This window comes from Python bivittatus, unplaced genomic scaffold (assembly GCF_059951505.1).
Source record: "Python bivittatus isolate LINGU-HERP-01145 unplaced genomic scaffold, Pbiv_v1 ctg000340_np1212, whole genome shotgun sequence".
Classification (NCBI taxonomy): Eukaryota; Metazoa; Chordata; class Lepidosauria; order Squamata; family Pythonidae; genus Python; species Python bivittatus.
In genome coordinates, this window is record NW_028277056.1 from 1076062 (window position 1) to 1102475 (window position 26414).

General features: G+C 53.0%; 3 protein-coding genes and 1 long non-coding RNA gene across 5 annotated transcripts; 1 reads left to right on the top strand and 3 right to left on the bottom strand.

Moving 5' to 3' along the window:
* Positions 1-297: 297 nt before the first annotated feature.
* On the bottom strand, positions 298-1983 carry LOC148216026 (uncharacterized). Its single transcript, XR_015796143.1, has 3 exons — positions 1893-1983; positions 832-1019; positions 298-380 (listed from the first exon to the last, which is right to left on the bottom strand). It is a non-coding gene; the product is annotated as an uncharacterized LOC148216026 (long non-coding RNA).
* A 4767-nt stretch (positions 1984-6750) lies between these two features.
* LOC103059238 (olfactory receptor 52N4-like) lies at positions 6751-7716 on the bottom strand. The gene has a single exon (XM_007444768.2). It carries the CDS (start codon positions 7714-7716, stop codon positions 6751-6753), a length of 966 nt encoding a protein of 321 aa, XP_007444830.2.
* Positions 7717-13756: 6040 nt separating this feature from the next.
* LOC103059477 (olfactory receptor 52P1-like) lies at positions 13757-23470 on the top strand. The gene is made up of 2 exons (XM_088140355.1): positions 13757-14622; positions 23248-23470. The coding sequence occupies exons 1-2, from the start codon at positions 13763-13765 to the stop codon at positions 23399-23401; spliced, it is 1014 nt and encodes a 337-aa protein (XP_087996481.1). The 5' UTR covers positions 13757-13762; the 3' UTR covers positions 23402-23470.
* LOC103048207 (olfactory receptor 52M1-like) lies at positions 19006-23680 on the bottom strand. Of its 2 annotated transcripts, none has more exons than XM_088140354.1 (2): positions 23501-23680; positions 19006-22076 (listed from the first exon to the last, which is right to left on the bottom strand). In XM_088140354.1, the coding sequence occupies exon 2, from the start codon at positions 22035-22037 to the stop codon at positions 21072-21074; it is 966 nt and encodes a 321-aa protein (XP_087996480.1). In that variant the 5' UTR covers positions 22038-22076; positions 23501-23680; the 3' UTR covers positions 19006-21071. The 2 variants fall into 2 exon arrangements, with proteins under 2 accessions (XP_087996480.1, XP_007444128.1); XM_007444066.3 differs by lacking the exon at positions 23501-23680 and adding an exon at positions 23229-23350 and having other exon boundaries at positions 19139-22076.
* Positions 23681-26414: the final 2734 nt, after the last annotated feature.

Below are 26414 nucleotides of genomic sequence, written 5' to 3' on the forward strand. Positions count from 1 at the left end.
TTAGGGTATAGTTTTCTGCTTGATTGTTTGTCTGGTGTTAATCCTTGTTTATCTGGGTGTTGGCTGCTGGAGAGGAGATGTTCTGGTCTTTTTGTTTCCTTCTTAGCTTTTTATTGTCTCTTTTGAATGGTGTGTAGATGTTGTTTATCTCTGTGTGCCTGTTGATGGCTGCCTTGTCTAAATGCCAAGCTTCCAAGAATTCCCTCGCATTTTTGGATTTAGCTTGGTCTAGGATATTCACAGTCTCCCAGCTGAAACTATGGTTAAGTCTGTCCATGTGTTGTGAGATTAAGGAGTTTTCATTGTGTCTTCTGACTGCTAGTTGGTGTTCATGGATGCGCTCTGCCAGCCTTCTGCCTGTCTGGACCTGGCAAATGGACCTGAACGGAGAAAAATTATGCTGAGGGATGATGATGAGAATGGTGATGATGATGATTCTATGTTAACAGCATTTGTTATTCTGATTGATATTGATTTCTGATCATTTTGATAATTTTCTATTGTAATATCTCTATTTATTTATTTATTTTTCAAATTTGTCACCACCCATCTCGCTACAGAGTAACTCTGGGTGGTTTACAGCAAAAACAGAATAAACATTAATTAAAATAGATACATATTAATTGATTGATTAAGATATGCTAAAAAACAAACTTCCTATATGATACTTCCAAGAGGCCGATGTGAATTAGGTGTTAATAAACTCAGGGAGCGTCACCAAGGCACCAGCCATCCCCAGGGTCGGTTGTATTTTTCCTCGCCCCACACAAGCTGGCAGAGCCAAGTCTTCAATTCCCTCTGGAAAATTGGGAGGGTAGGGGCCCGCCTCACCTCTGAGGGGAGAGTATTCCATAGGGTGGGGGCAACGGCAGAGACGGCTCTCCTCCTAGGACCCGCCAGTCGACATTCTCTCACCAACGGGATCTGCAACATGCCTTCTCTGCCGGACCAGGTGGGACGGGTCGATGTAATGGGGGTGAGGCGGTCCCTCAGGTAACCTGGACCTGTGCCATGTAGGGCTTTAAAGGTGATAACCAACACATTGAATTGGACCCAGAAGCAAACTGGCACCCAATGCAGCTCCCGCAGCAAAGGTGTTACATGTGCCATCCGTGGGCCACCCAAGATTGCCCACGTGGCTGCATTTTGAACCAGCTGTAGCTTCCGGATACTCTTCAAGGGTAGCCCCATGTAGAGAGCGTTGCAATAGTCTAAACAAGAGATGACCAGGGCGTGAGTGGTAGATGGGAGGGACTCCTGACCCAGGAAGGGGGATAACTGGCACACAACACGAACTTGAGCAAAGGCCCTCCTGGCCACGACTGCCATCTGCTCCTTGAGCGGGAGTCGTGAGTCCAGGAGGACCCCCGGGTTATGCACTGGGTCTGCCTGGGGCAGTGCAACCCCATTGAGAACCAAAGATGGTAAACCCCCAGATACAGAGGAGCCCCCAATCCACAGCCACTCCGTCTTACCAGGGTTCAGCTGAAGCCCGTTGTTCCCCATCCAGACCCGCACAGCCTATTCTACTGTAAAGTTTTCCAATATGCATTGTATGCAATGCAGTGACCACTTAGAGTCATGTGATTGCAGTAGCGTGGCAGCATTTGTAATAAATAAGTAAATCCATGCACCTCTGAACTATCCCCCTGCATCTTTTTGAAAACAGGGGTGGCAGGGATAGAGAAGGGCAACTCAGCAGCCTCTAGACTCTCCCACAAAGGGCGCAAGCTGTCCCACCTTTCATCCGGAGCAAAAGGCGGTGGGCAAAGCACTCCCTCCCTGATTGCTCCCTCCTCCCCTTAACGGCTCTGATGAAATTCCCAGAACCTCCAAAATCTTCCCATTGGAGACTGTAGTCCCAACCCACGAAGCGCTCTTAAGATCAGCACCTTGGATTCGGACAGGAAGCCAGCTAGGAGCCCAGAAGATTGCCCAGGACTGTCCTGCTACCCTCAGACACACATATAACCGTTCCAGTCGGTGTCTTGCGTTCCGTGGTAACTGAAGTTTCTGGACCGTCACAAGGGCTCTCCCATTCCAGTATCTCTATGCTGCCTTACCCGGGCGCGGCTCCCTTGATGATGCTATCTCCTTCCGTTGAGGGCTGCAGCTGGCCCATCAGCCGATGGGAGGGGATGTTTTTCTTAACCCCAAATAATCACAAACCAGCAGCTGAAGAGTGCTTTGAAGTTGCTTCATTGCGACTTAGGAGAAGACGATTTACAGGTAAGCAGGCCCTTTTAACACGTAGGTTCCCTACATCATCTTCCTGTGTTCCTTATTAGGAGCAACCAACGATTCTCCAACCCCGCATTGGCTGGTTGGAAAAAGAAGAATCTCACCTTTGACCCAGCACATTATCCCAGACCTGCTCTTTTCTCGGGGAATCACACAGAGCAACTTTATGCATCTTACTGGTGATTCTCCTTCCTCCCAGGACATTGTTTCGTCCCCTGCAGAAGCTTCCAGACTGTCCTCATCGTGCACAAGATGGCTTCAGCTCCGTCTGCCAATGTCTGCTGGTCCTGGGTACCTACACCAAGAAGATAAAGGGTGCTTCCTGCCTCAGTGCTGACTGGTGCCTGTAATGTCAAATGTGCATCCAGAAGCACCCCAACTCCAGACTCGATCCTTTGGGGGAGGGCGCCCCCTTCCAGAACAGGTACACCTCTGGACAGATAACCCATCCACTAAGAGGTACTTTGTCCATCTGGATGGAGCTTCAGCTTGTGCGTCTTCCTCCGGCCCACTCCTGTGGCAGGGCTGGCTCAGCCCTTCCACCGCCTCACCAAGAGGAGCATGGCCTTGGAAGGGGTCCGCCTTCTTCCAAAGGATCACCCCTCTCAAGACAGGAGGGGTGTCGCGCTGCACCCAAAGAAACCCTACGCCTGCCCAGAAATGTAAGTAAAGCCTGCTGAGAGTCCTTAGGAAGGAGCAGAGGGAGAAACAAGGCTGATCTCCCCAAGGGAGATGATTATGGCTGCCTGGGCAGGCCAAAGATTTGGGCAAAGCCTTTCTGTGTTAGAGAATCAAACTTTCATAGAAGCCCAGGATCATTACCACGTTGGGGCGGGGGCGTGCCAATGATCGTGACACCTGCTGAAATCTTTTTCTGCCAAGAGTCAGTGTTCTCTCCTGCTGACAACTTCCTTTGCCAGAAAGTAGAAATAAAAACAAGGGGTTGCTTGTTCGCCACCCTGGACCAGCTCTGGGTCAACAGAGAGGGATTGGTTGAAGAAGTGAAGGTGCCTGGAGCCTCGGGAGGCAGAGAGTTCAGCTCATGATATGGAGGGGAAGTGGAATAGAGGAGAGCGGGACTTATGGGCAGGGTTTCAATGGACCCTGGCAGAAGGAGGTCAGGTCCATTGGCCTAAAATCCTGAGGATTAGAGTGCTTGGGAAGGACGGAAACCCAAGAGGCTGAACTGGGGCTCTGGCCCCTCAAACAACGCCCTGCCCGATGAGCACGAAACTGCTCAGTGGGACTCTTCTAGAAGCTCTTGTACTGAACAGGTACAGAATCCAACGTAGCAAACCACCCAACGCACACAAAAGCAGCCTCGCAACGGCCCGTGGCAGACAGAAGAGGGACACTCACAATGTCTGCACACTCAGCAACGGGAGGCTGATTTGAAGGCCCAGCAACTGCTCCACCAACTCAGTTCTGAAGAGGAGTGGCAGGATGTCATAACAAGTGTCCTGCTGAGCACCTTCACGTGGAAAGCTGGCTGGTGATCCCAGGGGACCGTGGCCGGACTCCCCTTCACCTGACTTCACACAAGAGAAGTGATAACTCTTCCGCGCCTCTGTTTCCTGCCTTCCTTGTTGGGTGTGTCAGGGGAAAAACCTCATTAAACACGGGAGACGGACACACCAGAACGGACACACTTCAAAGTTCTAAAAGCTTTATTAAATTTTAGTTCAATAAGCAAGTAAAATTCAACCAATAGCATACAAGGTACTGACTTAGATTCACATTGCAATGAGGACCAGCATGAGCAAGCGGTCAGGTAAGACAGCTTGGCCGAGTGGCCCCAACCCCCTTTTTGCAATCCTTTTTATCCTCAAAAACCGCAGACCACAGACATGACTCCCAGGATTTGCAACTGAATCATAACGTCCTTGGTGCTAATTTTACCATACTTCCCTATTCCATTGTTCCTGTCACACTCCTTCTATCAGCACTTTACTTTGTCCATCTATTTTCCAGCTTCCTGTCCATGACTGAAAACTTTAGTCCACATAGCAGTTTTATTTATTGCTCTATACGCTTGTTTTATTTGTATGTTACAATTAACAAAGGCCTTAAGTATTAATAAATCATTTTTTTCCTCTCACAGGTGGTTGAACCAAACTGAGGAGGCCATCCATACTGCTCACACTGAGAACTATGAGGAAGAGTTTGTTGCTGCTGCTGGAGAGCCCTGCCTGTCCTCTGTGGTTGCAACAGAGGGAACTGCTGGCTGAAGAGGGCTTGCCACCTTGCAAAAATGGAGCCTTCCCGGCCACCTTCATCCCCCCCAAACTGAACATAATCCTTCCATTGCGGCAGGAGGATATTGCTCTCACACATGCTCCCTTTGGGTAGTGGTTGAGTATACCAGCCAGCCCTCATATCCTCTCCCGAGACCTTCACTCAGCCACTGCACCACAGCCCAGTGATGGGACCGTTGGCTTCCCCAGCACTGGAACATTGGATGAAGGGAAGGCCTCCATCTGTCACCAGGGAAGAGCCTGGCTGAAGAGGGCAACTTCAGCACTCGGAGGGTCAGTGGTCTCAAGAGAAGACTCAAGAAGCAACACAGTCGGAGGCATGAGGTCTCTGCCTGCTGGGACCTCTCCCTTATGGTTCACCTACTGCTGCTCAACCAGATAGCCAGGCGTTAGTGTCCCCCCCTCACCTGCCACCACCCTCCCCAGCATCCCAGATGGAGCATAGGAGCAAAGCAGCAGATGCCCTTGAGGTAGGAATCCCCCCCCCCCCTGCCTTAATCACGTTGCTGGTTGCCATGAAAATGGAGGTGAGTTTCTCCTGCCCTGCCAGCCACCCCTTCGCCACGCAGTTCATAGGGGAAGGGGCACATCCGTATGAATATGGGCCCTATGGAAGACAGTGGCTCTGCTTCCCTGTGGAGAGGATCGGTTTAGACTACCTCATGGCGGCTAACATTTCAACCCATAATGGCCTACACTGATGTTTGTTGCAAATGATTGTTGTAATATTGAACTCCTAACAACAGAAACAAAAGATAAGACAATAAAAAAGCACCAACTCATGGAAGGCATTTATTCTTCTGAATTTGGGAAGTGAGCAGTGGAAGAGTTCAGGAATGATGCCTCTGCTAGCATCTTCACACATCTGGCACCCCACTGCTAGGCCGCCTACTTGCCATCTCTCCAGGGGCCTGGGGGAGCAGGAGAAGGCCCACCTCAGCAGAAAGGAAGGTCTTCGCTGTATCTTCACTGGCTATTAGGGCTCTTTCTGGTGGGCTCTGACTGCCTGAAACCATGTGAGAGAGTGGCTTGCCAAGCTTAGACTTCTTCCTGTAAGTTAGCCAGGCAGGAGAGAAAGCTCAAGAGAAACTCTGCATGCCTTGGCTCTCTGCACATGGAAATTGGGCAGGGGTGATTGCTGAGAGAGAACCGTCCCAAGAGTTCACCTCCCATCCCGTGGGGGCCACTTCCCACCTTCTACTTTCATGCTTTTGGAATAAAACCAGACAACCTATGACCCGTTGGGTCATCATTTCAGAGATATTTCCTGACCTAAACAGAGAAAAAGAATGACCACGGTCAGGCAAAACAGCAGTGGGAGTGGGAGCAACGTCCGACTTCCTGCCGGCTTCCCCACTGACTTTCCTTGTGGGAAGCTGACAGGGAGTGTCAGAAATCCTTCCTTCCTTCCTTCCTTCCTTCCTTCCTTCCTTCCTTCCTTCCTTCCTTCCTTCCTTCCTTCCTTCCTTCCTTCCTTCCTTCCTTGTAAGTCTTCCCCACCCACACACCCTCCCATGATTGAGTTTAGATTTCCTGCCAGCTTCCCCATTGACTTGTGGGAAGCTGTCAGGGAGCACTGAAAGGAGGATCACGTGACTGCACCTGACCGTGGCAGCGCAGTGGCAGTGCTGAAGCAGCAGCAGGGCAGTGGTGCTGAACAGTCAACAACTTTCCCAAATTTCAGCCCCGCGGGAGTAATGGGTCCCAGATTTTGGACGCATTCTGTAAGTTGGCTCATTTGAGGTACCTTGGTTGAAAAATTGTTGCTCTGTGATGCACTGTTTCACCCAATTGAAGGTTACAAACAATCAAGCAGACACGAGAGTTTTAGCAGTATACAGATATAAGACAGGCAATGCCCCAACCTTCAGAATAGAAAGCTTTATTTTCAGTGAAGAGAGTCATACTGCAGGCTTCTCAGAAAAGGTCTCCTTCAGCATGGTAATTTATGCCCAAATCTCCTGGAAAGTTTGAGGCTTAACCACTTAGAGACGAAACATCTCTGGGAGTTAGTACAATCTTCTCTGGACATTTTTACGATTCTATGAGAAGATGGAAGACTTGAGTCTTGTGATCATCTTGACTGATGGCTGGATTTCCCTTCTTGCCACCCAGTGGATGGCCCTAAGTGCCCAGGAAGCGGGCTTTGTTCCTTCACCAGAAATAAGGATGCTGATTTCAGGGCATGTCTTACACATCATACAGAGGGATATACTCTGCTGATGGCATATTTATGGATGATGGATTTTCCCCATCACTGCTTAGGGGCAGTCATGCTTTTCTCCTTGTGGAACAGCCTCAGGACACTTTCACGGATCTCTTTCGTCTTCACTCCATAGACAATGGGATTCATCATGGGGGGCAGAAGAAGGTAAAGGTTGGCCATAATGATGTGAACATGGGGAGTGATGTGATGACCACCAAAGCGGTGTGCAAAGAAGGTGAAGAAGGCTGGTGTATACGAGATAACAATGGCACAGATGTGAGCACTGCAGGTGCCAAACGCCTTGCTCCGTTGTTCCGGAGAGGAAAGGCCCACCACCGCCTTCAAGATCATGGCGTAAGACATGGTAATGCAGAGGATATCAAAGCCCCCAATCAGCAGGGCGACTGTCAGGCCATAGATGGCATCCACACGGATATTGCTGCAGGCCAGCTTTACCACTGCCATGTGGTCGCAGTAGGTGTGAGCAATGGCTCTGCTGCCCCAATATTTCATGTTCCTGACTAGGAAAGGAAAGGGGAGGATGAGAACCGCTCCTCTGAGGAAGGTAAAGAGCCCCACCTTGAGGATGATGGGGTTGGTTAAGATCGTAGCGTATCTCAGTGGATAACAGATAGCGACAAAGCGGTCCAAGGCCATGAGCATGAGGACTCCGGATTCCATCCCGGTGAAGGTGTGGACCACGTACATCTGGACCAGGCAGGAGCTGAAGCTGATCTCCTCCAGGTTTAGCCAAAAAATGCAGAATGCTTTTGGCATCGTAGAGGTGCCCATGATTATGTCCGTGACAGACAACATGCAGAGGAAGTAGTACATGGGCCTGTGAAGGACCTCCTCAGCCCAGATGATGTAGAGAAGTCCACAGTTCCCCACCATGCCAATGAGGTACATAGAGAAAAATGGGAAGGAGATCCAGAGATGAGCGCGCTCCAGGCCTGGGACCCCTTTCAAGAGAAACTGCACGAGGCCATAGTCAGTTTCATTCATGATGCCCATCATGGGAAGAGAAAGGTACGGGAGCCACCCTAGAATGTAAAGAGTCTGGGAACAGAAACACAGGAAGAAATCCGCCAAACCAATGTCAGGCTTCATTCCAAACACCTGAATGGAATAAGATCCCTTCTAAACTATTTTTATCACTTTCACAAACATATTAATTACTGCAAGATGTGTGCTTCACTGACCACCATGAGGCACCGTGTTACCAGTCTCGTCTTTATTGGGAGTCATCCGATGTGGGCAGCCTGACGTTATTCTATGGGGTTCAAACCTTCCACTGAGAATAAACTCACAGACCTTTCCAGTTGGGTGACTGTGGACAGTGTGGTAGTTCTGGGAGCCATCCAGCTCCTGGCATTCGGTAGTCTGCAGGAAAGGGTCTATGGGGGCGATCCGAAGGGTCTGCACAGTCCAACTTCCAAAGCTTTCAGAGCACAGAGACACAGAGAGAGGTCCACGTCCGATGATTCTCAGTAAGGGTATGAGACGTGTATATGGATATACACTGTGTAAAACGAAGGAGGCTTCCACCCCCTCCTCCAAAATCCCGTGCATGCAGGCCTGGCATAATCTAACATCTGTGCTCGGAGAGCTTAAGGGGAGGTGGACTATACAGACTATTCTGCTAACCTTTACAATTTGTAGAACCCCTTTATCGATCTGTTTCTTCTTTTAGTATGCCTGAACTTCTGTCCTATCCGATGGACACTTTTACGCATCTCGCTTGAGGACGCATAAACGAAAGCAAACACAGCATAGCTCTGTATTTACTTTACCATCTCTTCCTGGGGCCGTGCACCGGCAAACGCCAAATAGCAAAATTATGGCAAAGCCAACCAAAGCGATCTCCCTGAAAAATACTATTGTAGAGCATAAGAGCCACAAAGGAGGAAATGGTGCAAAAGGTTGCATTTTTGCGCACCCCAAATGGGACTCACTGACCCAAGAGCCAGGGGGGCAGGGGTGTCTGAGCAAAGGTCCAGACGTGCCCCAGAACTGGCCGGAGCGCTCAACGTGTCTGCAGCAAACAGGCTGAAGGATCGAAGCAGAACGCTACATCCCCTAAAGACGTTCTCACGAAGTACCTTTGCACTGTCAGCTACAGGAGATCCTTCGTGTATCCAGACCAGATTTGCATGCAACCTTTGGAGAACAAAACTGCAGGAGGCAACTCTTGGCAGGATCTGGTCACACTTCAGAACTCAGCTGATGCTGAGGATGTGTTGTCACACATCACACAGAGATTCCTCTTTTGCAGCACCTTTCACCTCAGGGGCAGGTGGCACTGCTTGAAGGAGCAAATGCCTTGGAGAAACTGATGCCTAGGAGCTCAGAAGACACCTGCTCATGATCAGCCAAATCCCTGCCAGCCAGTCCGTGTCCTTCTCTGAAAAACGGGTTTATAGACCTTCAAGATACAGAGTCCCTTTGGGATTCTCCTGGAATCAGCTACCTGTGAGGCTGTAGAGAACATTCAGAGGCTGAAGCCGGACAGGAGGAGGCTTCTCATGGGAGTTTCCCAGTCACCCTGCCCTCCCCGGTGCTCCGAGGCTGAACTGACCCCTGGTCTCTAAGTCTTCACTCATCCTGGGAAATAGGAATTGGCTAACTCTCCCAACACTTTGGAATGGGTCTCCCACATCCAAGCCGTCCATTTCTCCGTTCTCACTGACTGCAACCGGCAGTCTTCTCTCTCTCCCCATCCCAAAGTCAACTGCTCCTTCTGTCAGTGCTCCTTCTCTAGTATCCCATCATCTGTTCTGCCCCTTCAGCCATCCTACATGAACTGTAGGCACCACAGGCCGGAAGACAATCAACGCGTGCATCTTCCCTCAAAGCCCTATCCCCTTTACTCCATGGACTCAACCGTTCATGGGGTAGGCGTTGTTAACGCGTTTCCTCAGAACGGAGCCATGCAGTGCGCTCTTATGAGCCACTTAAACAATGCTCCTATCGCATTCATTCCGCAATAGCTGAGTGGCTGAAATAGCAACGCATTCTGCTTGACTTGAAGAGCAAACTGTGCTCCTTGGTCTCCTTCTTCAGGCCAAGGGAGGCATGACATCACTGTCCAGGGACGTAAAAGGGCGCCACAGAGGAGATGGCCAGGAACCGCAATGCAATCTACCCAGAAACTACAACCGCCCAGAACGTGGTGGCGAGTGTGTTCTGGGTGTGCCACGTTTTGTTCATGTTCCACCAGTGCTACATGAGCTCCGCTGGCTTCCGGGTTCTTTCTGGGAGCACTTCAAGGGCTGGTTATCAGCGTTAAAGCCCCAAATGGCATGGGGGCAGGTCACTTGCAGAACTGCCTCTCCCGATGGTATCTGCCCGTCCCAGCAGGTCAGATAGGGTGGGCACGCTCCAGTCCCTTCCCTTAAATGTTGACCTCTAGTGGCACCTACTGTAGGAAGTCTGCCTTTGTGAGGAAAACACATCTTTGGGTGAAGGAAGGAAGCTGTCAGAGGCCTCAGATGAATGGGATCGCCCTCGTAACATTGAAATATCAAGGAACGTGCAGGCTGGCTGTAAAGAATTTGTCCAGCCGGGGTGAACTGGGGTGATTGTAGAAAGCCTCATCTCAAAGCCTGATCGCAAACATCCCATTGCACAAGGCGTCTGTCTCGCAGTCCTTCCTGGCATTTGGTACCTTGGACTAACCTCTTCCTTCCTCTTAGTAAGGCTGTTGTTTCCCTTGAAGGCAGCAGGTAAGAAGAGGGGCAGATCCACGAGCCATCCCCCTCGAAGGAGGATGAGATAAGAAGGGGGCAGAAGCTAACTTGGGGCCTATTGCTTACTGATGGGTGTCTGCATCATCGCATGATTATGTACGCACATGCATCCTTTTCCCTTCCCCCAAATAAAGATCAAGGTATCCATCTTGCCTGCAGGGGAGAGTCTCCCACGAACCCTTGGTGGGTCCCCTCCAGTGCGCGCCGCAGGGAAGCCTTGATTATTTTGCACTTCGAGTCCTGCGTTTTGATTCCACGCCTTCTCTGCCTGCCCTGCCCTGCCCTGCCCTGCCCTGCCCTGCCCTGCCCTGGGGCACACCCTCCCCCCAGGATCCAGCTGGGCACCCGAAATCTCAGACTCAAGACTTCGTGGCTGTGTTCCTGCAACCCCTTTAACTAGGCCCAGTGGCTACACCCACCGCCTGCTTAGTGTGGCAGATGCTGACCTTGGCGATTGGGTTGCCTTCTGCCAGCCAGGCCCATTTGGTTAGTTCAAGGCATTGTGAACCCCCAGTAAATGGGTGCATTTGGTAGCTAGGCGTGACGTGTTGCGGAAACGCCTGCAGAGGCCTCAGACGGCCTCGCAAGATGCCATGTTGACTCACTCCAGGTTGACAGCCCTTCTTCTGGCTGAGGAAGGTAGAGCTTCCTGGGCGAGAGCTACCTGGAGCAAACAGGCCGCTCCAGAGTAGAGCAACAACTGGAGAGAAGAAGGTTGCTGGCTCTGCGCTTGCAGCTTGAATATCAGCTCCTCCTTTCTGCTTGGGAGCGATCGGGATACCTCTCCGCAGGTTTTTAGAGCTTGCGTCAAACTGGCTGAACGATTCTGTGCCATCAAGTCGCTGTCGACTCTTAAGCGACCAGATAGATGGATAGACAGGCAGATTAGGACATTATTATAATAAGCACTACAAATACGCAGCACTAACATCTGCTAAAATCCCCCAAATGGTTTCAGGAAATAGCCTGAAGGAACCCCTATTTCAATTTCTCAAGGAGGTTTCCAACACGCCCATTGCAACCCTGTGGGCCTTCCTGAAGTTTGCAGGAGCACACCCCTCCTTCCAGCCCACAGGGATGTGTATTCCCTCCTGCACCGCTGTGTGCCTGCAACGGTTACCGGATTTGTCGGTTTCGATCACGGGACTGCTGATCCCGCGGGGGACTGAGCCACAGTATTAAGCGGCTCCTCCTCTCCGCCTGTTCGTGGCAGGTTTGGTGTGCATGTGTGCAGCCCAGGCTGTGACCCCGGAAGAAGCTCCAGGTGAGTCGATGTGCCTGCGTGCCCGCTAAGAAGCCAGAAGTGCCCCTCCTCTCCAGGAAAGGCGCTGCGGTTGTTGAACTGGGCACTGGAGAGGGGCGCAGAAGCGAAGGCCTGGAAGGGCGATGCCAGCAATTGCTGGGGATGGGTGGGATCAGCCCGAGGGGCTTCGGTCACACCCGGGGCACGGCCAGAAGCACTGGATGTGCTCAGCCCAAGGTGCCCCATTACTTGTAGCCACCTTCCTGGCACAGGGTTTGTCCCGGACTTGAGGAGGATGACTGCTCTATTCGTACCGGATTTAATTAAATTGAAGGGAAGTTGGTTCTTAAAGCAGAATTTGTGAAGTACTGACCAAGCAGCAGCTTTTGCCCGTGTTTCCAGTTCTGGTGCCCTGCAGGTTCATGTGGAGGGTGGTGGTTGTCTGGATTTTAGAGCTGAATCTGTCTGGAGAGTCAGACAGAGTCACTGCTGACCGCAACGGGCTTTTCACATACTGCAACTGGGGTACGTACCATCGATACGGCAGCCGTAAACCGTCTCACAGGGAACCCGCACCTGCATAACCAGCTTGCCTTCCTCTCCCTTCCCTCCCGTCCCCGTTGCAACCCCACGTCAGTCGAGCCCTCCGGGTGTTTGATGAAGTGAGCGGCAGTTCACTAAAGCTTCTGCCTTGTCATGAGATGGGTTAATCGGAAAAGGGGCTCCCAGGCCCTCCTGACCTGGGGCCGCCGTAGCCCAGCACGGCTCTCCTCCGACAACGCTGATCACCCTGAGGCGCCTGCGGGAAAGGGCGTGAGGATCTGCCATCCAAGGCACGAGCCGCAGCGCCCTTCTCCTTTCGGTGCTGAAACACCCAGGCAGGACGGAGCGGATCTCGCGAGGGCAGCCCCACCTCAGGGCGGGGGAGAAAGCAAGAAAGGGCTCTTGAGTTCTCCTGGCCCCTTTTCCAGCTTTCCAGCCCCTTGTCACGGCCGGACTGTCCATGTTCTTCTGGGCGGTCGAAGCCATGAGCTCTTCCTAAACGGGACAAGGTTTACAGGCGGCGGGAGCCCTGCTTGGTCATCCAAAGACGAGGCGGCCCATGTTTTTCTTAGCCAGCAAAGGAAGAGACTGTGGGCCTCCCTGGCTTTCTCTCCAATGCGCAAATCTCTTTGCCGCTGCAGGGCCCTGAAGAAGCACTGCCAGGCTCAGCTTCCACTGAGGGACCACCAATCCGCCACACCTTTTCCTCCCATGCCACACAAGTGCGCGTGCATGCACACACGCACACACACACAAAACAACAACTTTCCACTGTATGCATCTGCCCCAGCTATGCTCCTAGAAGCACCAGCATCTGCAGAGAAGGCTGCAACCAGGGTCTTGGTTGGCAAGCAGGACCTCTGAGCTTCTAAGCTGGGTAAACCTCCGTGATCAGTCCCTGAGTTGTGTGGGGGGGTGACCTCAGCCATCTCCAGAGCTCTTCCCTTTGGAACACGGGCGCGCAGTGTGCAGGCGTATGAGTATAAATGGGAAGGGGAGGCATCCTAGTGGTTCCCACACGGCCAGCCCCTGCAGGGTTAGCGTGTCCTTCCCTTTCTATTTCACGATAGAAAGCCCAGACAGGCCTCCAAGCCCAACCGCCGGCAGCAAAGGCTCATGGGCTTGAGGACAGACAACCCAGACCCCATTCTCTTAACTGCATAATCTGTGCGAGAAGAGGAAAGGGGACTTAAAACGCCAGAGCAAACATGCAGCCACAGATGAAAGCAATGTTTAAGAACAGGGCGCAGCTCAGCGTAAACATGTAGAAGGCAGCTCCAAAGGGCTCATCAGAGCAAGTCATGCAGAACTTTTAAATAAGGTTTTCAGGGGCTGGAAAGAAAAGGTCTGACGGCACGCCGCCGGGATGGACCTCTCCAGCTGCACAGTTTCTGCAATTCCACACATGCGACGCTTTCTCTGACCGCCTTGTTGTCTCTGTTGCAGGCAATGAAATGGTCGCCAAGGCCAGTTAGATGCCATGTCCTGTTACAATCAGTCCAGAGGCGCCTCGGTTTTTTTCCTAATGGGGATCCCAGGCCTAGAAGGCGCTCACTTCTGGATGGCCTTCCCCTTCTGCTCCATGTATCTGGTCGCTTTGGTGGGGAACATCACCATCCTCCTTGTGGTCAGAAGGGAGCCGAGCCTCCACTTGCCCATGTATTACTTCCTTTGCATGCTGGCCATCCTGGACTTGGTGCTGTCCACCTCCACCGTGCCCAAGATCCTCGGTATCTTCTGGTTCCACTCCCACACAATTGGCTTCAAAGCTTGTGTGATCCAGATGTTCTTCATTCATGGTTTCTCAGCTGTGGAGTCAGGCGTGCTGCTCGCCATGGCCTTTGACCGTTACGTGGCAATCTGTGACCCCCTGCGCTACACCACCATCCTCACCACCTCTGCTATTGCCAAGATTGGATGTGCAGCCTTCATGAGGGGCATTGGGTTCATGACCCCTTTGACCTGCATGGTGAGCCACCTCCCATACCGTGGGCCCAATGTCATTGCCCATTCCTACTGCGAGCACATGGCTGTGGTGAAGCTGGCCTGTGCAGATACAACACCCAACAACATCTACGGGATCACTGCCGCCACCTTTGTGGTGGGTTCGGATTCGGTCTTCATCGCTGTCTCCTATGCGCTCATTCTCAGAGCAGTCCAAGGCCTGTCCTCTAAAGAGGCCCGGCAGAAGTCCTTTGGCACCTGTGGCTCCCACATCTGCGTCATCCTGATCTTCTACACCCCTGCCCTTTTCTCCTTTTACACTCAGCGCTGGGGCCACAATATCCCTGCACATGTCCACATCTTCTTGGCTGACCTTTACCTTCTGGTGCCCCCCATGCTGAACCCCATCATCTACGGCATGAAAACCAAGCAACTCCGCCAGCAAGTGCTCAAGCCGTTCTTGCAACCCAACCTGAGTCTTGATTCCAGCTGTTAGAAGCCAGAGGGTGAGAAGGACACCTCCTAGGTGTTAGGTGTTCGTGTCTGTGTGTCAACATTCAGGTCATTTGTTGAAGGGTGCCTTCCACGTCTGGCCTGCGCCTCAGCACGTCAGCCGGCCTTTCTCTTCCACCTTTCGTCCCCTCAGAAAACTGGGAAACTTCAGCTCTAACAGAAAGCTTTCACGCTCAGCTACTAACACCTCAACGAATCTAGAAAGCAGCAGGACTCAAAGGATCCCTCTGTCAAAGATTTGCAGCCCATTAAGCTGCCAAAGACAAATGTAGGTGGTGCGACAGAGGATGGAGTTGGGCTGGGCTCGGACATTGCCCTGGGGCCTCTGTTGCATTGAATGCTTACGCAAAAGATGGCTTGGCCTCGGTCTCCGTTATAGGCAACCTTGTCAGGGTCAGTCTTTCCCTAGGGGGTGCCCTCCAGATACGTTGGCCATCCCAGCTGAGAATCTGGCGGGTCACAGCCTCAACGTACCTGGAAGATGCCTGTTACAAGGCCTGGAACGCAAGGCCAGCACCGTGAGTGGATCGAGGGCAGAGGTCCTGCTGAAGGGCTGACCTGCTGGGGGCTACCACTTGGTTTCACACGTTATTCCCTTTGATCGTCCCCTGCTAGGCCGCCTGGTACCCCCTTTCTCGCAAGAAGACACCAAGGAAAGAGGACAGAGAAGAAGGCGGCGGCAGCTAGCGAAACCCGCTGAGCGTTCTCGTTTCTAATAAACGCCGCTGGGCTCCGGAACGGGGAGCAGCTGGGCAAGTTGGGTGTCCATCGCTTTGGAGCAATGCTGGAGGCCGTGATCCAGAAACAAGGCTCTCCCTCCTCTGCTCCCCTCCCAAGCCCGCGATGCTCAGGGAGGGGGACGGGCCACAGGAGGGCACCTGCCGTGCTGCAGGAGGCCCCGATCCAAGCGCAGCAGCTGGGCACGGCAGCTTCCATGCCGCTGGAAAGCAGGGCCATCCTGGCCGCCAGAGGGGCAGCCGTGGCTTCAGGGCCTGGGTCAGAACACCTCACCCTCTCGGTGGCTCCAGGCTCCGCTCGGCCCTGGCCCACGAGGGCTGGCGCAGTGGGGAGAAAGAGAGGAAGGGTGCCGCTGTCCCCTCTGCCTGCCCTGTGCCCTTGGGCGCCTCCTGGGGGAACCGAGGCATGGAGGAAGGGCCTCAGATTAGCAGCCTTGTAGGCTGCCCCACCGGTGCTTGGCTCTGGCGCCCGCCTCGGGCACGTCCTGTCAACAGACGTTCCTCTTCCAGATACAAACGCCACCCCACTGATCCTCGCTCGGGTTAGATTCCTCCCGCTGCCCAGAAACAGGCAGCCAGTCTTCCCACACAGGCTAATCTCAGGGAGCGGAACCTGGGTATTCCTTCGTGGCCCTTTGGCCAGTGTGGGGGGACCCCAGAATGCGGGCTAAGTCAGTAACCAGGATAGGCAGGATGTGCAATGGGGCCACACAGAGGGCTAAGCCACAATAGGGTGTGTCTGGTTTTGCTTAGGACGGTGCCTGAACCCAACCATGGTGGGTTAAAACCATCATTGACAGCAGAGAGTGCTGGATGACACACACGCATGCACGCACACGCACACACCCGATTGTGGCTTACTTAAACAAACGTAAAGCATGAGCTGAGTCAGTCTAATCGGGTCCTCCTAGCATAGACCTTTCTTCTGTGTAATCCGCAAATGATGGTTTGTATCTCACGTGTTCTATCAAGCCACCAAGTCTGCTGCTGGCAATAAACCATGGTTCATGCAGTCATTCAAAAACAGCAGGCGTGCAGCAACCCCCGCTTGCTCCTGAGCAGCCCCTGGGCAGTTAGCCCAAAGAGAAAAGCACTGACGTCCGCAAAGCCTGGTTCGTTCCTGGGGTGCCCCGAGGGTTTTTACTTTGCTCCTCGATGCCAGTTACATGGCCACCTACATTGTAAAGGTTAACCCTGGGCAGCTCCTGTCCACCTCCATAAAAAACAGAGTGAAAAGGTCCGTCCTGCCTGCTTCCACATCCTTCTTCGTTTTGCAGTCAGCCTACGGGGTGGGAGAGGATTTCATTCGGTTCTGGGCGGGGGTGAGAAACCTGAGCTCAATCCGGCGGCCTCCGCAGCTGGGGATGAGGCCCCTTCAGAAGACCCCGGTGCCCCCTGACCCCGCCCGCTCTCCAGGTGCAGGGAGACCCCCTTGGCCGAGGCGCGAGGAGCACTGCTTGGCGGCAGCTCTTGGGCCGAGGAAGGCCAGCAGGACCCCAGAGGGACGGACGGGTGGACGGAGGAGCCTTCGGCCTTCAGCCACGCAGCCGGACAGGCACGCTGCTTCATCGCCTTTGCACCCTCCTTTCTAACCGGCTCTGATCAGGGCTACAGGGCAATCCGTGGGCGGCGTTCTCGGGCGAAAAGTGAAATTCACGATTCGCTACGGAATATGGGGACCAGGATAAATGCTGATTGGAGGGTCTTTTTAACTTTACTGCTTCCTTTACTCAGTTTTATTTACAGTACAATGCAACGAAGACAATTATCAAAAGAAGATGCACGTAATGCATCTTCCTATCAAAGTGGTTTTCCAACAAGTTTGCAGCTATATGGAAATATGGAGTGCTCGGTTCTTAACATTTTGCTAAAAGACCCTGGTGGCCTCTCGTGGAGCCTTGAAGACCGGGCGGTGCTCTTGGACCTGGAGGTTCGATGGCCCGTCGAGAGGTCTCTGTTAATGGGGGGGGGGATCCTTGATTGCCATTGTTAGAGAGAGACAGAGACAGAGAGGCAGATAGAGATAGATAGATAGATAGATAGATAGATAGATAGATAGATAGATAGGGGAGAGAGAGAGAGAGAGAGAGATGATAGTTGATAGATAGATCAATAGAGATGATAGAGATTAGATAGATGATAAATGACAGAGATAGGCAGATAGATGATAGAGGTATAGAAGATAGATGATAGGTGACAGAGAGAGAGATAAGAGATAGAGAGAGATGATAGAGAGATATAGATAATGATGGAGATAAATGACATAGATAGATAGATAGATAGATAGATAGATAGATAGATAGATAGATAGATAGATAGATAGATGATGGAGAGATAGGCAGGTAGGTGAAAGAGATAGATAGAAGGTGATAGAGATAGAGAGAAGATGGAGATTACAGAGAGAATAGAGAGATAGGTAGAGATAGATAATAGATGAACAGACAGATAAATGGGGGGGGGAGAGATTTAGAGGGAATTTTCCTTCTCAGCTGCTGTGTTCACAAGACAAATTGAACCAGGTCAGTTAAAGATCAGATCTAGCAAGTGCCTTTAGACGTATTTTCTTTCCCAAGCGTTTCATAGAAAACATGCATTGTGCAGACCCACAACATGGGTGAGTGCAGTAACCAAACCGGCTGTGTTGTGCGAATGCAGCCAAATAGGATGGCTGGTGTGGGTCTTCCGGGCTGTGTGGCTGTCTTCTGGAAGTTTTGTTTCCTAATGTTTCGCCAGCATTTGTGACCGGCATCTTCAGAGGGCAGGAGCACAGACAGGAGCAGTTCTCTCTGTGCCCAGGATGATGTGACCCTGTTGTGGGTATTTAAAAAGATCAGCGAGGGTGCATGAAGGGTGTATGTGGGGGGGGGGCGGTTGGGTTAATGATTGGCTGCTTGTTTTGGTGTCTGCATATGTGTGTATCTTCCTGGAGGTTAGGCAGGGTGTTTTCTATTGAGTTGTTAACGAGGGGCTGCTGAGGGTGATTAGTATGTTCATTGTGTGAATTGTTCACATGTCCTGGGGGTTGAGCTGAGTTCGTTGACCTTTTGCAGGTTGTATTTATAGATAGATAGATAGATAGATAGATAGATAGATAGATAGATAGATAGATAGATAGATAGATAGATAGATGATGGAGAGATAAATGGGCAGGTAGGTGAAAGAGATAGATAGAAGGTGATAGAGATGGAGATGATGGAGATTAGAGAGAGAATAGAGAGATAGGTAGAGATAGATAATAGATGAACAGACAGATAAATGAGAGAGAGAGAGAGAGAGAGAGAGATTTAGAGGGAATTTTCCTTCTCAGTTGCTGTGTTCACAAGACAAATTTAACCAGGTCAGTTAAAGATCAGATCTAGCAAGTGCCTTTAGACATATTTTCTTTTCCAAGCATTTCATGGAAAACATGCATTGTGCAGACCCACAACATGGGTGAGTGCAGTAACCAGACCGGCTGTGTTGTGCGAATGCAGCCAAATAGGATGGCTGGTGTGGGTCTTCCAGGCTGTGTGGCCGTGTTCTGGAAGTTTTGTTTCCTAACATTTTGCCAGCATCTGTGACCGGCATCTTCAGAGGGCAGGAGCACAGACAGGAGCAGTTCTCTCTGTGCCTAGGATGATGTGACCCTTTTGTGGGTATTTAAAGAGATCAGCGAGGGTGCATGAAGGGTGTGGGGGGGGGGGGGGTTGGGTTAATGATTGGCTGCTTGTTTTGGTGTCTGCATATGTGTGTATCTTCCTGGAGGTTAGTCAGGGTGTTTTCTATTGAGTTGTTAACGAGTGGCTGCTGAGGGTGATTAGCATGTTCGTTGTGTGAATTGTTCATGCGTCCTGGTGGTTGAGCTGAGTTCGTTGACCTTTTGCAGGCTGTATTTTTCAGGATTGGTAGCCAGGTTTTGTTGATTTTTAGACTCTCCTCTTTTTTATTGAAACTGTGCTGGTGTTTGTGAATCTCAATGGCTTCCCGGTATAGCCTGGTATAGTGGCTGTTGGTGTTCTCCAGTATCTCTGTGTTTTCAAATAGGATTTTGTGTCCAGTGTGCTTGAGAGCATGTTCAGCTACTGCAGATTCCTCTGGTTGCTGTAGTCTGCAGTGTCTTTCGTGTTCTTTTATCCTGGTCTGGATGCGGCGTTTTGTGGTCCCGATGTATACTTGCCCGCAGCTGCATGGTATGCGGTATACTCCTGCGGTGGTGAGGGGATCCCTTTTGTCTTTTGCTGATTTTAGCACTTCTTGTACTTTTCTGGTGGGTCTGAAGATTGTTTGGAAGTTGTCCAAACAATCCACTGCTGGTCACAGATGCTGGCGAAACGTTAGGACACAAAACTTCCAGAACACGGCCACACGGCCCGGAAGACCCACACCAGCCATCGTATTCCGGCCGTGAAAGCCTTCGACAATACGCAGCCAAATAGCTTCAGTAAGATTCATCAAGTTCGGCTCCCAAATCATCCTTTCAAGCCTTGCAGGACTCTCAAGAAAACCTGTTCTGATAATGTAAGCTTCACACAACGCATGTAACATCAGTGTCACACAATATTGCTTTTAAATGGAGCATACATAGCTAACTCTTCCAATATTGATAACAGGTTGATGCATTTGACTGAGATTAAAAAGGAATGACTGAACTTGTGGTGTTATTATCTATCATTCATAATCACAATTAAGACTGCATTATTGATGGTTAATCAGAGCAAAAATACATAGAGCAATACAAAACTGCATCACCACGGCTGCAGCTGCAGACCCCCACATCTCACCATCTTCTGCACGCGTGTTAGCCCCAACTAGCACAGACCAATGGCAATGTCTGGGGCAATATTCCCCCTGCGTGCCCGCACAACAATTGCATGCCTGCACCATGCCCGCGCACGAGGCAAGGCAGAACAGCAGTGGCAGAACGCAGAGACCCGCAGAGCCCCCTCCCTGGGATTCAGCTCTGGCAGCACCCTGAGTTGTAAACTGTCGCGGACCGCAGAGGAGAATTTAAGGGCCCGTAGCAAGTGTGTTTGAGGTCCCTGCCTATGCCATGAAGGGCTTTCTGTGCAATAACCACTCCTTGAATGGCACCCAGAAGTGGTAGCCAGTGCCGCTCATGAAGCAGGGATGACGCACGGACCGATCCCAGTCTGCCTGCTCTGCCTGCGTCACTGCCTTTTGGACCAGCTGGAGCTCCTAGGTGGTTTCAAGGGCAGCCCCTCGCAGAATCCATTGCAGTAGTCCAGTCATGAGGGGACTAGGGCACGAGTGATCATCTGAAGGACCTCCTGTCCTAGGAAGAGGCACAATTGGCGCACCAGACGGACCTGTGCAAAGACCTTCTTAGTCACCGTGCCACCGGCTCCTGAGCAGGAGCAGTGAGTCCAGGAGGATCCCCCAAGTTGTATACCAGTGTGGGATGGGGAAGCGCCACCCCGTCAAAGACCAAAGATGACCACTCCCCAGCTCCCCAGCTCCAGGGGGCCCAAATCATTACAGCTACTTAGCCTTGGCAGGGTTGAACCTGAGCCTCTTCCTCCCCGTGCAGACCCAAACAAGCTCCAGGCAGTGGGTCAGGACATCAACATTACCACCTGGACGGCTCAGGGCTGAGATGAATTCCTCAGGGCCCTTACAGAAGAAAACTCCCTTCTGAAGAGCTTACAAGAGGCGTCTGGCTTGTCTCCGGGCCCAGGAGAGCGTGTTGGCTAATTTCCTCTGCATTTCTTTGCTCCGGGCAGTGTAAACAATGGGATTCAAAACAGGGGGAAAGATGAGATAGAAGTTGGCCAGAAGAATGTGAGCTGGAGGAGACACCTGGTGGCCAAACCTGTGGATCAGGGAGGAGACTGCTATGGGGACGTAGAAGGCTAAGATGGCACAAATGTGGGAGCTGCAAGTGCTAAAAGATTTGAGTCGAGCCTCTGCTGTGTCCAAATTCATCACTGCCCGGAGGATCAGGACGTAAGACACCCCGATGCCCAGGGAGTCGATGATGAGGATCAGGAAGCCAATTACCATGCCATAGATGTTGCTGATGGAGGTGTCCTCGCAGGAGAGCATGGCCACAGCCATGTGCTCACAATAAGAGTGTGCAATGATGTTGGTGTGGTAGCGAGTCAGTCTCCTCGCAAGCAAAGGAAGGGGAGAGATATAGAGGAAGCCCCGCAGGAGAGCTGTCGCCCCAATCTTGACCACAGCCGAATGGGTTAAGATGGCCCTGTGTCTCAAGGGGGCACATATTGCCACATAACGGTCATAAGCCATAGCAAGGAAGATTCCCGATTCAACTGTGGCAAACGAGTGGATGACGAACATCTGGAGGAGGCATGAGTGGAAGCCTATCTCCTTGTGGTCGAACCAGAAGATGGCCAGCAGCTTGGGCAGGGTGGAGGAGGAGAGCACCAAATCAGTGACGGCCAGCATGGAAAGGAAGAGGTACATGGGCTGGTGGAGGCCAGGCTCCGCCTTGATGAGGAAGAGGATGGTGCAGTTCCCAAGCACGGCCATGATGTACAGGGAGCCAAAGGGGAGGGAGAGCCACGCGTGGACCGCTTCCAGCTGAGGAATGCCCGTGAGGAAGAAGGTCGATGGGCTGAGACAGGCGTTGTAGAAAGCAGGCGTCATGTCATCCGCGCCTCCCAGGGCAGACCATCATTCCTGCAGCTGGGAACATCAGTACGTGCAGAAGAGTTATCGAGTTCTCTTTCTTTGTGTGCCTGTTCAACAGATTTATAGCGCCACCCATCTAACCGCCAGCGAACAATAATTAAAACATAATACAATTATAAAACAGGTTTAAAAGAAGGGGCAAAAGCAGGTCCCAGTAACCACCTTGTCACAGGGCGACGGGGCTCTTTTTGAGCTGGAGGTGCATCTGGCTTTGCAAGGGCGGCAACTGACACGGAAAACAAGGCGGTGGGGGCTTTTGTGCTCGTTCCCGTTGACAGCGAAGCTATTTGCAACCAGTATCTGCAACCGGCATAGGCAACCCACTCCCGGTGTTCTCCCGGTTCCAGGTTTCCTCCTAACTCCCTCCCATGGACTATCCCTCCCCCCGTCTCTCCTGCTGCCCCCCTTTCCCGCCTCCCCCTCCCTGGTCTCTGGGCTTGTCGAGGGAGAGTGGAAAGAAAGGAGGGGCCGGGATTTTGCTGCCGTGTCTCAGCGTGGCTTGGCCTCCTCCTGGAACCGCTCAGCCAAACGCCTGCTACCTCCCCGTTGGGGGAGAACCTCTCTCGGGGTCTTCTGCCCGGTCCTTCTCCAGGGACCGACGAACCCCTCCTTTCGCCTTGGGCCTTGGGCGAAGATGTCGTCTCGCTGGGTCTTCACCTCCCTTCTTCCAGGGAAGCCGCCCGTGGGCCTTCCTTCTTCCTCCCCAGGCAGGGACTGAGGACTGCTCTGCACACGCCTGTATCGTCGCTCTCCAACTTTCCTCTCCAGCCAGTTTCGCACACTCTTTTTCTCTCCTCTCCCCCCCCCCGCCACTCTCCAACTTTGGGTCAGACCGGCATTACGTCCCCCAGCAGCTGAGGAGGTGGGTGTCCCCCAGGGCCCCGGTCCCCAACGCCTCTATGCCAGGCTGGGCCAACGGGGCTGCTGCGTCTACATCTCCCCGGCCCCCGTGACAGCCCAGCTGCCCTTCAGCTGAGCTTCTTCCCCCCGCTCTCTCCATCTGCTGACTCACGCAGCAGAACAGCAGCCAGGCCAGGCCAGGCCAGGCCAGGCCACCAGAATCCACACGCCGCACACCTGTCACACGCAAGCCCACCCGAACGCCGTCAACCCCAGTTTGGTTGGGGCAAAGGCCAGCTCTTGTACCTCCATACACTTCCACCAGTGGGGCTGTCCGTCTACTCAGCCTCATCCTGGGAGGTGGGTTGCGAGGGTTCTTTGCTTTCCGAGGACTGGGCGCAGCACAGCGTGGCAGAGCTGTACCCAACACACCTCCCCCAGCAACAGACTCCTGCTCTCCAGGTGATGTTGCCCTGTAAATAGGTCTTCGATGCTCAGACCTTTAATACTTAGTCCAAGCAAAACCTATGAGTCTGCAAAGTGGCAGACCGCCTTCGCCTCCTCCCAAGCGTTCTTACTCTAGTCGGGATGAGGGGCTGCCTCAGGGTGGCGGTCCCTCCTCCAGGCACTGCTGAGCTCCAGGCGCCAGGCAGGACTCCGCCAGGATGGGCCGCTCCCCTTAACTTGTGGTCCTGGCCGTTGACTGACCCTCCCCTTGCCTGCTGGCAAGAGCTGCCGGGCTTCAGAGGTCACCTCCGCTTCCCTGTCCGCAGGCCGCTGGCTCATCGCCTTCCCTCCCACGTGCTCTGTCTTAGCTAGGAGGCGGGGGGGAGGGGGGGCTGCCTCTGGACTTCAGTCCTTGGAAACATGGGGTGTGGCTGAAATGTCGCAGGCAGCTGGAGCGCCGGCGTGGATGCTTGTGAGTGAATGCGTGAATGGATGAGGGAGATGGGGCGAGAAGCTTTTCTGCCCGGCCGCAGCTACTCTTTCCAAGCAGACAGCAGCCCCACCTTCGCGCCCCGACGTGGATACAAGGGGGATCTCAGGCTGGTCGGAGGAGGGCTGATCAGGAGGCGTCCAGCTTCCCCTCCACGCACACAGCTCCTGCACTAAGGGCCGAAGAAGACAACCTGGGGCCCGAGTCCCCTTCTGCGGCCACTCGGATAAGGGCCCGGCAGCAGAGTTTTCCAGACGCCCCAAAGGCAGAGACGTCTCCAGACCTTCGCGGTCCTTGAGTAGCAGAAAGGAAGCCAGCGTCAGCCACACGAAGGACCCTGGTCTGTTCAGAAGCCACCTACAAGCTCCTGTCCTGATTCTCTGCTGAGTTGCCCGTAAACTCTGGATGCAGACATCCATAATCACGTCAGGACCGCAGCAGGTTGTTAACAGCCCTTGCGCCCCCCCCCGTCACCCATCACACCCCGCAAAAAGAGTCCTGCTGCAAATGTACTTTTACGCCCCGCTTTCTGGCTGCCCAGATAAAGATGAGGACCCAAAGGAGGTGGGGAAGAAATGACCTGAAGGAACATGAGGCTAAAACAAACTCCCCAGTGTGCCCCATACAACCGCCCCCCCCCCACCAAAATAAGGTAAGGAACAAGGGGGGACTTCTCCTAACCCTTTGAGAAAGGGGCTGAGTTCAGTCCGTGGGCTTCCCAGGGTGGCCAGTCCGGCAAGCAACCGAGTGGGCAGACTTTATCCTGCTTCTTCTTAAGAAGGGTTCTTCTTACAACGAAACATGGACTTTCTGGGGGAAATGTGGAGAAGAAACTCAGATGCACTCACACCTAAAGTGAGGTCCATGTTTTTCGATATATTGCATTCATAACCCCAACCCACAGCCGCAAGACCATGCGGATGAATTCCGTGGCACAATTCCCGGGCCTTGGAAATCTTGAGCAGCATTGAAAAGATCAGGCGATCGCCTGTTCAGTAAGCTGGCTCTAAGTCCTAGGCTGGGCAGACTCCAGATCAGCTTCTTCTGAGGAGAGCCAGCCTTCGAGGGCCGCCCCAGCCGTTGGGTTCCCAGCCCACCTTCGCTCCTCGAGGCCCGGCCTCTCGCAGCTTCCTCCCCAGCACCGCCAAGGAATCGGCCTCTAGGTCAGGGGCCCAGAGCAGGGAGCGAAGCGGTCCGCCTGGCAGCGTGCCACAGCAGTGAGACACAGCTGGGGCACCGCCTGCGGGCAAAGAGAAGCCGGTCCAGAGGCCTGCACCTTTGCAAGGGGGGCCATTGCTCTGTGGAGATCTGAGCTCTGCTGCCGAAGCTCCACCCCACCAAGACGGGCCATGCGCCTCACTTACCCAGTTAGCGAGCCAGCCTGGTCCTTCCTGCAGAAATGTCGGCTGGCGCTTCTTGGTGGAGTTCTTATGCTGCCCTCTCCAGCTCCTAGAGGGATTCTACAAGCCAGCAGGGGCCAGGGGCAATTAAATGCTTTTGGGCTTGCAAACCTCAACGCATCAATGAGCTCTAAGAATGTTTGGCTGGATCCAGGTGGGCAAATCGTTCCTTTGGCAGACGCACCGAAATCAGTGGGAAGTCAAGCTCCCCTAATCCCCCTGGGCCTGGCTGAGGCTGGGGCAGCCCTTGGGCAGCAGAAACAGTTTTCGGCCGGCTCTCGCGGGGGAAGGTTGTCCCCTCCAGGCCCACTTGCTTTGCCCCCCACCGACCGCCCTGCTTGTCACCTGGGGAGAGAAGGAGGCACCCTTAGGGCCTCCCGAAAGTCTCCCCACCCCAGAGAGGGGCCAGATGGAAATGAAGAGTTGGCCAAACTCGTCGAGGCTCCTGAAGCACAGCTGGTGGTCTGGGTGTCATTTATGGGCATTCTCAAAACTGCTGCAGTGACCCTCCGGTCAGTACTCTTGGTCTTCTGCTGCTCTTCCGTTTGTTGGTTTAGGCAGGGTCGGTTTTGTTACTCTCCCTCGTGCTCAAGGCAACCTTGTTATGGTCTCTTCAGACGTGTGTGTGCAGGAAAGTAGGATAAAAATGGGGTCTTTCTTTCCCTTTCTTCACCCCTTGGGAAAGGACCCAACCCAGAACAACAGAACTGCCCAGTCCCACCTTTCGCCCGCCCAGCCCCATCGTCATGTCCTCTCCTGCTCCTCCGCCCCTTCCTGCTGAAGAAGCCTGGAAGGAATTGTCCCAGCACCGCCCCAGGCCAAGTCCTGATGAAGGGGGCCCAGGGACTCCGAGCGCTTGTCCGTGGAGAAGTCTAACCTCTGGCACCCTGCGAAGCTCCCTGCCTCCCATCCCACGTCACAAACGGGCCGGAACCCCAAAGCTCCAGGGGCCAAATGCCTCGGCAGGACGTAAGGGCCGAGGAGGACCAACTGTGTCTTTGGCCCATCGGCGCCGCAAAGGAAGCTGGACCGCGAGAAAGGCGTCCTCCTCCGCCGCGCTCCACCTGTCTCCCGGCCGGCTTCCTTGTCCTTTTGAACAGGCTCTGCAAAATGGGAGGGGAGGGTCGTTCAGAAGCAGCAATGCTTTAATGTGCA